Source organism: Orycteropus afer, unplaced genomic scaffold (assembly GCF_000298275.1).
Source record: "Orycteropus afer afer isolate SDZICR_OR568_19922 unplaced genomic scaffold, OryAfe1.0 scaffold00005, whole genome shotgun sequence".
NCBI classification, from domain to species: domain Eukaryota; kingdom Metazoa; phylum Chordata; class Mammalia; order Tubulidentata; family Orycteropodidae; genus Orycteropus; species Orycteropus afer.
The window spans coordinates 1,378,827-1,390,800 of record NW_006921592.1 but is presented as its reverse complement, the minus strand read 5'-3'; the positions used below and the strand labels follow the sequence as shown (position 1 = coordinate 1,390,800).

General features: G+C 35.9%; 1 protein-coding gene across 1 annotated transcript in view; it reads right to left on the bottom strand.

Annotated features, from left to right (window-relative positions):
- Positions 1-11,974, bottom strand: part of SMC5 (structural maintenance of chromosomes 5) — a 177,280-nt gene that overhangs the window by 116,801 nt on the left and 48,505 nt on the right. Inside the window, exons 6-8 of the mRNA XM_007939525.1 lie at positions 7,070-7,210; positions 5,265-5,426; positions 2,552-2,623 (exon numbers count right to left, since the gene is read on the bottom strand). Of these exons, the coding sequence (XP_007937716.1) occupies positions 2,552-2,623; positions 5,265-5,426; positions 7,070-7,210 (375 nt within the window). The remainder of the gene's footprint in view (positions 1-2,551; positions 2,624-5,264; positions 5,427-7,069; positions 7,211-11,974) is intronic.

The following is an 11,974-nucleotide window of genomic DNA, read 5'->3' as shown; positions in this document are numbered from 1 at the left end:
CACTCCTCGGAAGGAAGATGGGGCAATCTACTTCCTTAGTGATACTGCCTCGGAAACCCAAGGAGGGGTCACTATGAGTCGGGTCCAACTTGACAGTACATAACAACAACAACAAAGAAGAACTTATCCATTTGAATTATGATGTTGGCAAAGAATATTAAATATACCATAAACTGCCAGAAGAATGAACAAATCTGTCTTGGAACAAGTACAGCAAGAATGCTCCTTAGAAGCTGTTTCAGTTCCCTAGTGCCGCTCTAACAGAAGATACCACAAATGGAATGGCTTGAACAAACAAGAATTTATTCTCTTACAGTTTGGAGGCTTTAAGTCTGAGTTCAAAGTGCCAGGGTCTAGGGGCTGGGTGAAAGCCCCTCAACCCTGAACTTCAGCTCTGCCTCCTGCTCCCAGCCCACTGAAGCTGGGGACTTTTCTTCACTCAGCTGCTGGATGCTGAGGCTGACAAGCCCAAGGTCGGCAAGTAATAAGACCCAGTCCTGATGTTACCAAACCACATGGCAGGGTGTTAATTCAAATCCATTGAAAGTCCCAAGGTTAGCAGAGCATGGCAGACTGCCGAACAACCCGGCTACATGCAGGGTTCAAGTGTGCCATAAGCTAGAGACCATTCCCAAAGCTGCTTCTTATATATGTGAAGCAGACCACATACCCGAAGCAGCTACTCAGCTGCTCAACAGATTCCACCATGGAGTTAATTACCAGTCTCACCATGGGGAATAACTGTATTCAGCTGTCCAGCCACTCAACCAGGCCCAGCCAAGTGGACATCCAAACTTAACCACAACAGAACCAAAGATGGTGAGACTTAATCTCATGTACTTTGGACATATTATTAGGAAGGATTAGTCTCCGGAGAAGGACCACATGCTAGGTAAAACAGAGGATCAGTGAAAAAGAGGAAGACCCTCAATGAGATGGGCTGATACAATGGCTGCAACAATAGAATCAAACATAGCAACAACTGTAAGGATGGTACATGACCAGGCAGTGTTTTGTTCTGTTGTATGTATCACTACGAATAGGAACCCACTCAATGGCACCTAACAACAAGAAGGCAGGTAACTCAAAATTCAGTATCTTAATGGTCACAGAAAAAAGATCTCACATATATTTGGGGATCTGTTAACAAAAGAACTCACTTTCTTGCCAAATCATCCTAAAATAACTGTGCTGTCAAGCTCCACCTATGCACAAAGAATTTGTAACCAGCTTTTAGGCCCTACTCTTAACTATAAACAGATAAACACAAGAAAATACTCCAAGAAGAAGGCAAGAAATAGAAACAAGAAAGTAAAAAAACTAACAAAGATAAAAGAAAACTTAAAAAAAAAACCTTTTAATTTTTATTCTCAGAAAGATCTGAAAGGTATACATTAAAAAATAGGAGAGCATGATTTGGGAATAATCATAGAGTAAGAAAATTCTATTGGAAATTAACAAATATAACTATTGAAAGTCAAAATTCAATTCAGAAGATTAAAGCAGATGAAATATCAAAGGAAGAAAAAAAACATGTTCCATTAATGAAATCTACTTTAGACTATCTTTCTCCCAAATAGATGCTTTCCTAAAAGATCATCTTTGTGAAAGGAGAAAAAAATGGCCCGGTCTTAAGTTTTATACTTTGCTAGGTTCCTCAGAAGGAAGATGGGGCAATCTACTTCCATACTAACACCGCCTCAGAAACCCAAGGAGGGGTCGCCAAGAGTCGGGTCCAACTCGACGGCACATAACAACAACAACAGGTTAAACATAAAATGAAATTTAAATTAAACAGGATTTTTCTTAGCAATACATTATCTGAAATAAACTATTTTCATTTCTAGACATTTATAACTATAAATGAAGACTATATCAAAACAGATTAAAACTCAACAATAAAAATGTCTATCAAAATGAAAAGTTCTATACTTTAAGTATACTTTGTCTCAATATTTCCAATCATGTATAGAAGTACACATACATTTTCTACAGAAATATCACTGATTTCTTGTAATGAAAGTCTATTTTTATGTAAAAAAACAAAATAAATCCCTTAGCATTTAATCTCTGCTAGGCGGTCTGGTGGTGTATTGCCTAAGACTTCTAACCAAGAGGGCTGGTGGTTCAAACCCAACAGCCACTCCTCAGAAGGAAGCTTGGGCAATCTAATCTACTTCCATTGTGATACTGCCTCGGAAACCCAAGGAGGGGTCACTGTGAGTCGGATTCAACTTGACAGCAGTGGGCTTGGTTTTGGTTTTATTAAAATAACTAAATCCAATTTTACCATTACTTCATTAAAAAAGCAATAACCAGCCAGATACTAAGATCACTATACGTATCTATATGCATTTTGAGATTCCCAACTATCTTCTACACCACTACTGTACTTTTCCAAATCTTCTATTCTCACACATATTAAGATAAGAAATAGAGAGCAAACAGGGTCTCAGACAATTCACATACACAAATTTTTCCCATAATCCACACCTGAAAACAAGTTAGGACAAATTATGTAATAAAAAATTTTTCAATATAAAAATCTTACATGCTTATCTTTCCTCTCTAAAACATCTTGCTTTTGTTTGCATTTTTGAGATGTCTCCTTAATATCTGTGGCCTGTAAGATTGAACCAGAAGGGAAAAAAGTTAAAAACTTATGCCAATTATGTAGCCCTGCCCATCTAAATATTAAGTATGAACTTACCCACAATAATACTTTTCTGTATTTCTTTCAAACCAAGTTCATAATTATCATAAAAAATATCATATTATTTGCAAACCTATAAAAAGTTATTCCTATCGATATTAAAAATAGCTGCAGAAATATGCATGTATTTCTTTATCTCTTTACATTTACTTTAACATTTTATTTAATCTGATCATCAAAACAATCCTAAAGGATGATGGGGATAGCTATAATTCTGCCTTTGTACATATGAAGAAAACAAGGTTCAAAGAGGCCAATGTATAAAAAAAAAACAAAAAACGGGAGCACTAATACTCAAGACCAGGTCTTATATTAAATCTAACATCAGGGCAAAGGGGACTAGGAGAGGGAGACATGAGGGAAACTAATATTTACCGAGTGATTAAAACCTAAACACACCCTGCTTACGCATTGTATACATGTGCTAAATCACACACATTAATCATGTAAGATACAGATTACTATCTTCACCTCACTAATGAAGACAGTGAGGCTCAGTGAGGAAAAATAATTTGCTGAAGGTCAGGAAGCTAATAAATGGCAGAAGGGGCATTTAAAATACAGATCTGTGTGAATCCAACACTGTAACACCTCCCCGGAATGTTAAAAAAAATTACAAGTGTTGAAAAAGGTTTTCTGTTGTATCAGAAGGAACAGAAAGGAGCAAGAACAATATGAATACTAAAGAAAATTAACAATTTTGTTCCTTGTTGCATGGCTATGAGTGCTAATAACTATTTTTTGCTATTGTTTTTGTTGTTTTTTTAAGAGAGAGAGACTGATATAATGCACTACTTCAAGATCATTTCTTCAGGGAAACAATTCCAAAATATCTTCTGCTATGTAGATTTCACATAAACCAGATTAGGCTCAATGACATTTGGCAATGCTTTAAATACTTTAATGTCCAACCTTCCACTAAGAACAGACAAACATGAAAGGCTTTTAAATATGATTCTTTAATTAAGACAAATAATAGGATTTAAAATTTATTGTATGCATCTTTCCCACTATGAAAGGAAATTCAGGGAAGGTAAAAACAATTAAAAACCCACCACTCAACTACAATCAACCATTGTCAGCATAACAATGATGACTATCAGCTCTATAACTTTGAGAAAGTCTCTGGGATTAGGTATCCTCAAATCTAATGATATAAAATGAGGGCAATGTGTCTAGATAATATCCACAAACCCTTCCTGATCTATAATTTAAGATGATCAATAATTTTTCTTAAAATCAGATCAAGACCTAAGATTATCTGTTCTTAATAACTGTTCATTTTCTAGACTTTGCTATAATGACTCTCCCTTACTTTGTACCTGTATCAGAATTAAGATCTAGTGGAGCTCTTCTGATGTGACAGCATGGAAGTCAAAACTACTGACTCCTGTGATAAACTTTACATTCCAGGATATAACCTTTCTTACTCAGTAGACACTGTTCATCATAAATACTAAAATATCTGATACTGTCTAGCTCAAGAAATGATTTTTTTTTTTTTAATCTATAGGCTGCTTAAAAAGAAAATGCACAATCATATCTCTAGCTGAAAAACTTGACTTTTTTTTTTTACAGAAAAAAAAAAAAAAACCCTAAAAATTTGTACTAATCAAAACTCAGAACACTGACTGGTCCTTTAATGACTGACAACCTTAAAATGAGCAGCAAAGAAACTGGAGTAGCATATTCATACTATACCAAAATACAATTTTAAAAATAAACTCTGTATAGTGGAAATTATTTTACACTGTAGTTTTTCCAATAGATATGTCAGACTGAAATCCTCCTTTTGCAATCAATTAAAGTCACCTTTGAACAGTGGCCCACACCAGAGATATATAGCCAAACATGTCAAGATGGTTCTCTGGTTTCCCAAAACTAATTTTCACATAGAATAAATTCTACTGGTGTCATTAACAAAGCACTCTACTTATTTGAGCTAACGACCCATTTCTGAAAGAGGTTCTTAACCAGAGGCCAAGGATCTGAATTAGTGCATCTGGGAATCACCAGAATCTCAAATTGCAGACCTTCCTACATGCATTATTCTGGAGGCAGGGTCTGTAGTTTAAAGCATTCTCAAAATAATCTCTGGCCCCAAAATGTCCTCTCAGGGTTAAGAGCCATGACCACAAAAATTTTAAAGTTATAATTTCAAATTCAGAGAATATTTCATCATATTATTTATTCTAAGGAACATCTGATTTTCTATATTATCTCCTCCACAAAGGTGTGCAATTACAATAAAGATATAAGAAGTTCACAAAAGTAGCCTAGAGTTTCTAGGAACACCATTATGAATCTTCTTGTAATTTAAACAATCCCATCTCATTTTTCTCTTTTTATATGTTGGGATATCTATAAAGTAACAACCCTCCCAACAGTGGTGCTTAGGACTTTGAAACACCTGTGGTGGTGTAATTACTAGTTAAAGGAACTCAAGGAACCAAAGTTATGGGTGAAACTGCAAAATACTTTGGAAGACCTGAAAAATACTTTTAATATTTGCTAACTTAAATACAGACATTCTAAAATTTAGTAGAAGTACCTTCTCTTTGATTTGGGCTTCCAAACTGTGACGCTGCCTGTCAATTTCTTCAATTCGACGTGTTATAGGAGCCTGCCCGTCTTTAAGTTTTCTGACCTCTTCCTTCACTTGGTCACGAACTAGTTTTACTTCTTCATATTCTTGACGAACATTTTCATATTCCTTGCAAATAATTCAAGAAATAGAACTTAATGTTTAAGTAGTTTAGTACTTAACTAAACTACTAGCCTAAACTAAGCTATTTATATTTACTAAAATCAAGGTACAGACACAAACAAAATCTAAGAAGAGATTGTTTTGATATCTCGCTGGTAGGTTTACTAATAAAAATTTCACCCTCTGAAAAAACCTCAGAAATAGGAAACATCAATATAATGACTTAGTAAGAGTCTTAATAATCATTAAGCATTTAACTCTATCACTAGGCCAGATTCTCTTTTATCCCCTTCCCTTTCTGAAATATCTGAATGACTTTTAAAGTGAGATTTTCCTCTAATCTCCCAATAAAAAAGGGATACCGATACATAAAAAAGTAATAAATAACTAACCTCAGCTAAGAAAAATAGACATGTACGAAGAACAACAACAAAAGAATGAGTCAAAAGGAAAACAAAACAAAGCAAAATGAAAAAAATATTAAAAACCATCTTAGAAAGAAAGATGAAACCAAAAGACCAAGTACACGAGAGTAATGATGGACACAGGACAAGGAAAATGCAATCAAGAGAAGCTAAAGAAAAATGTTAAGGATAATGGAATTATGGGAGAGGGGAAGGAAAAACACCACAAATACAGCCACATCCATTTCCAAATCAAATAACAATTATTTCCTTTCTAATCTTGCAATAGGAGCTCTGGTAGCCTAGTGTCTAAGGCACTTGACTGCTAACCAGAAGGCTGGTGGTTCAAACCCACCAGCTACTTCTCGGAAAGACGGTTGGGCAATTTACTTCCATAGTGATACCGCCTCAGAAACCCAAGGAGGGGTCACTATGAGTCGAGTCCGACTTTATGGCACAAGCAACAACAACAGCAATCTTGGAATAAAAGTTATAAATTTTTTTTAATCTATCTTGTTCTACATCTTATGAAGTAATATATCAAGGAAATGGAATCTTTAGCCAAACTTTGTGGTCTTAAATAATGTCACACACATCATAGAGTGAATAGAAAGTAAACAGGATCCTCAGGAAAGTTGAGAAATGTATGTGGTATAAAATTGCAGCTAAGATATTTCACCAAAAAATATCCCAAATTAATTTCTAATCATCTGAGAGCACATAAAGATTTAATTTTTCTATCTGGAAACATTTTTAGATCATTAACATTTTTTAAAAAACCAAAGATTTATCTCTTAGGGATTACATCTAAGTATTAAGATCAATGAGTTAACCAACTATTATTTGCTATAAAATAACACGGTACACAGTTATGTAATAAAACAGAGGAGACAGATAAATTCTATTATGAATGATGAATAAAAGGAGCCCAAGTGGTACAATAAGGAAGTGCTTGGCTCCTAAATGAATGGTGGTTCAAACCCACCAGCTGCTTCATGGAAGAAAAGACATGACAATCTGCTTCCATAAAGACTTCAGCTTAAGAAATACTACAGGATAGTTTTACTCCATCCTATAGAGTTGCTTTATTGGTCAAAATTGACTGGACGACACTCAAAAACAGCAAAAATTAACAAAAGCATTTAATTTGGATACCTAGTAATTAGTGCATTCTTTACAACTATTCTTCCACTCAAAGACTCATCTACTTTGCTGTAGTTTTTGCATATAATAATTAAGACTTACCACCCACGGCCTTTTTGCTTCAAGCATCTCAATTAAATCTAAATGTCGCTTCCGTTCATAGAATCTTTCCACATCTTGCTTGTATCTTTCATTCCTCTGAATGATTTTCTCTAGATATTCAGTTTTTTCTTTGCATGAGGTCTAAATAAATGTGTTAAACAATAAGTTTAACAGTAAGTTTTTGTCTGAAACAGTAAGTTTTTGTCTGAAAAAGACAAAGGTCCAATCTATTAATAATAAAAAATATACAATGCTAACAAAATCTCACAATAAAGAAATCCATACAAGTTCTTAAAACTGTGCAGTTGTAACATGCTGTCTTAATTATCCAGTGCTGCAGTAACAGAAATACCACAAATGGATGGCTTTAAAAAACAGAAATTTATTTTCTCACAGTTCAGAAGGCTAGAAGTGTGAATCCAAAGCACCAGTTGTAGGGGAAGGTGTACTCCGTCAGCTCTGCAGGAAGGTCCTGTCTCTTTGGCTTCTGCTTTCTGGTTCCCTGGAGATCTCAGTGTGTCCTGGCATCTCTCTTATCCCATCTCTGCTCGGCTTTTCACCTCTTTTATATCTCAAGAGAGACTGACTCAAGATACATCCTATACTAATCCTGTTTCATCAATGTAACTAAGACAACCCATTTCCAAATGGGATTATAACCACAAGCATAGAGATTAGTATTTACAACCCATATTTTGGGAAGATATAATTCAATCCACAACATATATATGCACAGCTGAGTTCTTGTCAAGGTTTAACAGTTTACAAGTCATGTGACTGTGGGGAAGTCCTACAGATCTCTGAGCCTGGACTTTGTCTAAAGATAAGAAACAAACCTGTCCATCCACTTCAAGGGACTGAATATAAATGATGTTGTTGTTGTTAGGTGCCATCTAGTCAGCTCACACTCAAAGAGACTCCATGTACAATGGAACAAAACCCTGCCTGGTCCTGTACCATCCTTACAATCCTTGCTATGCTTAATTCCATTGTTGCAGCCACTGTGTCAATCCATCTCATTGAGGGTCTTCCCCTTTTTCTCTGACCCTCCACTTTACCAAGCATGGTATCCTTCTCCAGGGAATGGTCCCTTCTGATAACATTACCTAAGTACGTGAGACAAAGTCTGGCCATTTTCGCTTTCAAGGGGCATCCTGCACTTCTTCCAAGACAGATTTGTTAGTTTTTCTAGCAGTCCGATATTTTCAGTGTTCTTCGCCAACACCACAATTCAAAAGCATCAACTCTTCTTTAGTCTTCCTTATTCATTGTCCAGCTTTCACACACATATGAGGCAAATGAAAATATCATGGCTTGGGTTAGGGGCACCTTAGTATTCAAAGTGACATCTTTGCTCTTTAACACTTTGAAAAGGTCCCTTGCAGCAGATTTGCCCAGTGCAATATGATGTCTAATTTCTGATTCCATGGGTATTGATTGTGGAACTAAGTAAAATAAAATCCTTGACAGCTTCAATCTTTTCTCCACTTATCATGATGCTGCTTATTGGTCCAGCTGTGAGGATTTCTGTTCTTTATGTCGAGGTGTAATTCATATGTGAAGACTGTAGTCTTTGATCTTCATCAGTAAGTGCTTCCAGTCATCTTCATTTTCAGCAAGCAAGGCTGTGTCATCCGCTTATTGTAGGTTGTTAATGAGTCTTCTTCCAATCTTGACACCACATTCTTTTCATATACTCCAGCTTCTCATTATTTGCTTAGCAGATAGCCTGAAAAATATGGTGAAGGATACAACTTCGATGTACATACTTCCTGATTTTATATCATGTGGTATCCCTTTGTTCTGTTTGAACAACTACCTCTTGGTTTATGTAGTTTCCTCATGAACACAATTAAGTGTTCTGGAATTCCCTTCTTCACAATGTTATCCATAATTTAGGATGATCCACACAGTCAAATGCCTTTGAAGTCAATAAAACATAAGCAAACATCTTTCTGCTATTGTCTGCTTTCAGCCAAGATCCATCTGATATCAGCAATGATATGATTCTATTTCTTTTTTTAGAAGTTATTTAAGAGAATATATTTATTGAACAATCTATTAGTCAGCACTATATATTTAAACAAGGACCTCTGGTGGTGCAGTGCCTAAGGTATTTGATGACTAACCTAAACGCTGGTGGTTGAAACCTACTAGCTGCTCCACACAAGGAAAATGAGGCAATCTACCTCTATAAAGATTTTCTGCCTTGGAAACCCAATGGGGGTCGCTATGAGTCAGAATCAACTTGATGGCAGTAGATTGGTTATACATACACACACACACACACACATACACATATACATACATACTTAACCAAAAAAAGAATATGTCTATCATCCGGCTAACATTTATCCTCGACGACAAAGTGATCACATGGTACATCTGAAAAGGTTAACAAAGAATCTTATATTGTGTTACTCTTATATAAATATTACTATTATGCTTGCTGAAGATAAACAGAAGACATTTCTGCTATGGCTTTCAATGGTAACCTTCTGACTTTCTATAAAATCATGGATTTTCACAGTTCAAATGAACAGTAATTAAGTATGTTTACAATTCTTGGAACTTATATTAAAATGAGTTCTTCTAGAATTTCACATAATTCCACTTATATTTATAAAAGGAGATCCAGTGGCGCCATGGTTAGTGCATCTGGCTGCTAACCAAAAGATCGGCAGTTTGAACCTACCAGCCACTCCACTGAAGAAAGAGGCAGCAGTCTGCCTCCATAAAGATTCACCACATGGAAACCCTATGGAACAGTTCTATTCTGGCTTGTAGGATCACTATGAGTAGAAATTGCCACACCCTCTCATGAATCCAGCTTATATTTCTGGCAGTTCTCTGTTAACATACTGCTGTAACCATTTTTGAATTGTCTTCAGCAAAATTTCACTTGCATGTGATAGTAATGATACTGTTTGATAATTTCCGCATCCTGTTGGATCACCTTTCTTTGGAATGGACACAGATATGGACTGTTTCCAGTTGGGAGACCAGGTAGCTATCTTCCAAATTTCTTGGCATACATGAGCAAGTGCTTCTAGTGTCGCATCTGTTTTCTGAAACATCCCAGTTGGCATTCTGTCAATTCCTGGATCCTTAAATATTAATTCAGATGTTTCAACTAACACACGTAACACTGTGACTCACTACATGTTATATATACCTATGACTTATGGACTCAGAAATGAAATAAAAGAAAGCTAAAACTGAGGCTTTACATTGAAAACTGACAAAGGTATACTTGGAAGCTAGGTTATGTGTTTGTTTTCTTTCAGAGGATGGTAGGCAGTTTATGGGAGTGCTTCCGACAGAAATATAAGATTAAAGATGACAAGACTGAAAGGAGCCACCTAACTGCTAATTATAAGGTTTTCTTCTAGCAGCTCCATGGGAAAAAGATAAGGTGATCTGTTTCCATAAAGTTTACAGCCTAAGAAGTCCTATGGGGCAGTTCTACTCTGTGACACAGGGTTGCTATGAGTTAGAATTGATGCAGCTGTCACCTAACAACAACAAACAGGACAGAAGGAGTATGTGAAATAGGATAAAATAATTAAAAAAACTCAGAACAACTCCTCTGGTTATTCACTTTGAGTAAGTATTAAAAAAAAAAATGAAATTTAATGGTAAAATACGTATTACCAAAGAAAAAGCATTTATTTATGTTTTTTTTTTTATTATGAAATTGACTGAATTTATTTTAGCTAGTGAGACATACAAAAAGATCCATTACAGAACCACTGAGACTGTGGCCCCTAGCTGCCCTTCAGGTCTGGAATTGAACCCACTCCCACGGCTTCCAACCAAACAAAAGACAAGCGTATGAGCTGAACATTTACGTTAGGTGGATTCACTCCTTAGAGAGATCAATCATGGGAGAAAAGAAGGGCTGTGTATGCACAGGGAGACAGTTCAGGGGCAGAAGTGCATGGGAGGGAAGGATAAAAGGAAGAGCTATGGGGAGGAAGTGGGAGGGGAGCTGCTGCATTGTGGGAAATTGCAGTCTATGTCATGAGACAAACTGTACGTGAGCTACTGTATGGAAAATGAATTTGCTCTGTAAACTTTCACCCAAATCACAATTAAAAAAAAAAAAAAAAGAGAGATCCATTACATAAAAGACATCTTCTGAAATGGCATACACCAAAAGGGCCTTTTTATTTACACGTTTATTAAAGGTGAAAGTAAGAAATTCAACACTGAAACTAAATGCATAGTTCTTTTACAAAGTGTACTCTTATGCAACTGAAAAAACAGTTTAAGAGCTGCTTCTCTAGAGATGCTGCACAAAAAGCTGCATGATTTATGCCATATTACTCAATATCTTACATACTACTGAGCACATGGTTGGTATTTAATAAATACTGAAAGACAGAATAATACTGCAACTTCCTGAGTGAAAAGTTTGTAATACTGTTATATTTCTTAGATATTCAATTAATAACATGATTTTGTTGAAATGTGGGGCCTGGTGATGCTGTAATTGAAGTTCTTGGCTTTTAACCAGAAGGCTGACAGTTTGAACCTACCAGCCGCTCCATGGGAGAAAGATGAGGCAGGCTGCTTCCACAAAGATTTATAGCCTTGGAAACCCTCTAGGGCAGTTCTACTCTGTCCCATAGGGTCACTATGAGTCATAATCGTCTTGATGGCAGTGATATTTGTTGAAATGAGTGTCAAATTTTCCAAATTTTATCAATTCCATTCTCATTTCCTGTCAATTATTTTTAACTAATGTTAGCAATGTAATCCTGGATGAAAGCAAATCACAAAATATAAATTGACTTACTTATTCAGAACTACGAGAAGCTGGACTATATGAAGAAAAACATGGTATCAGGATTGGAGGAAGAATCATTAACAACCTGAGATATGCAGATGACACAACTTTGC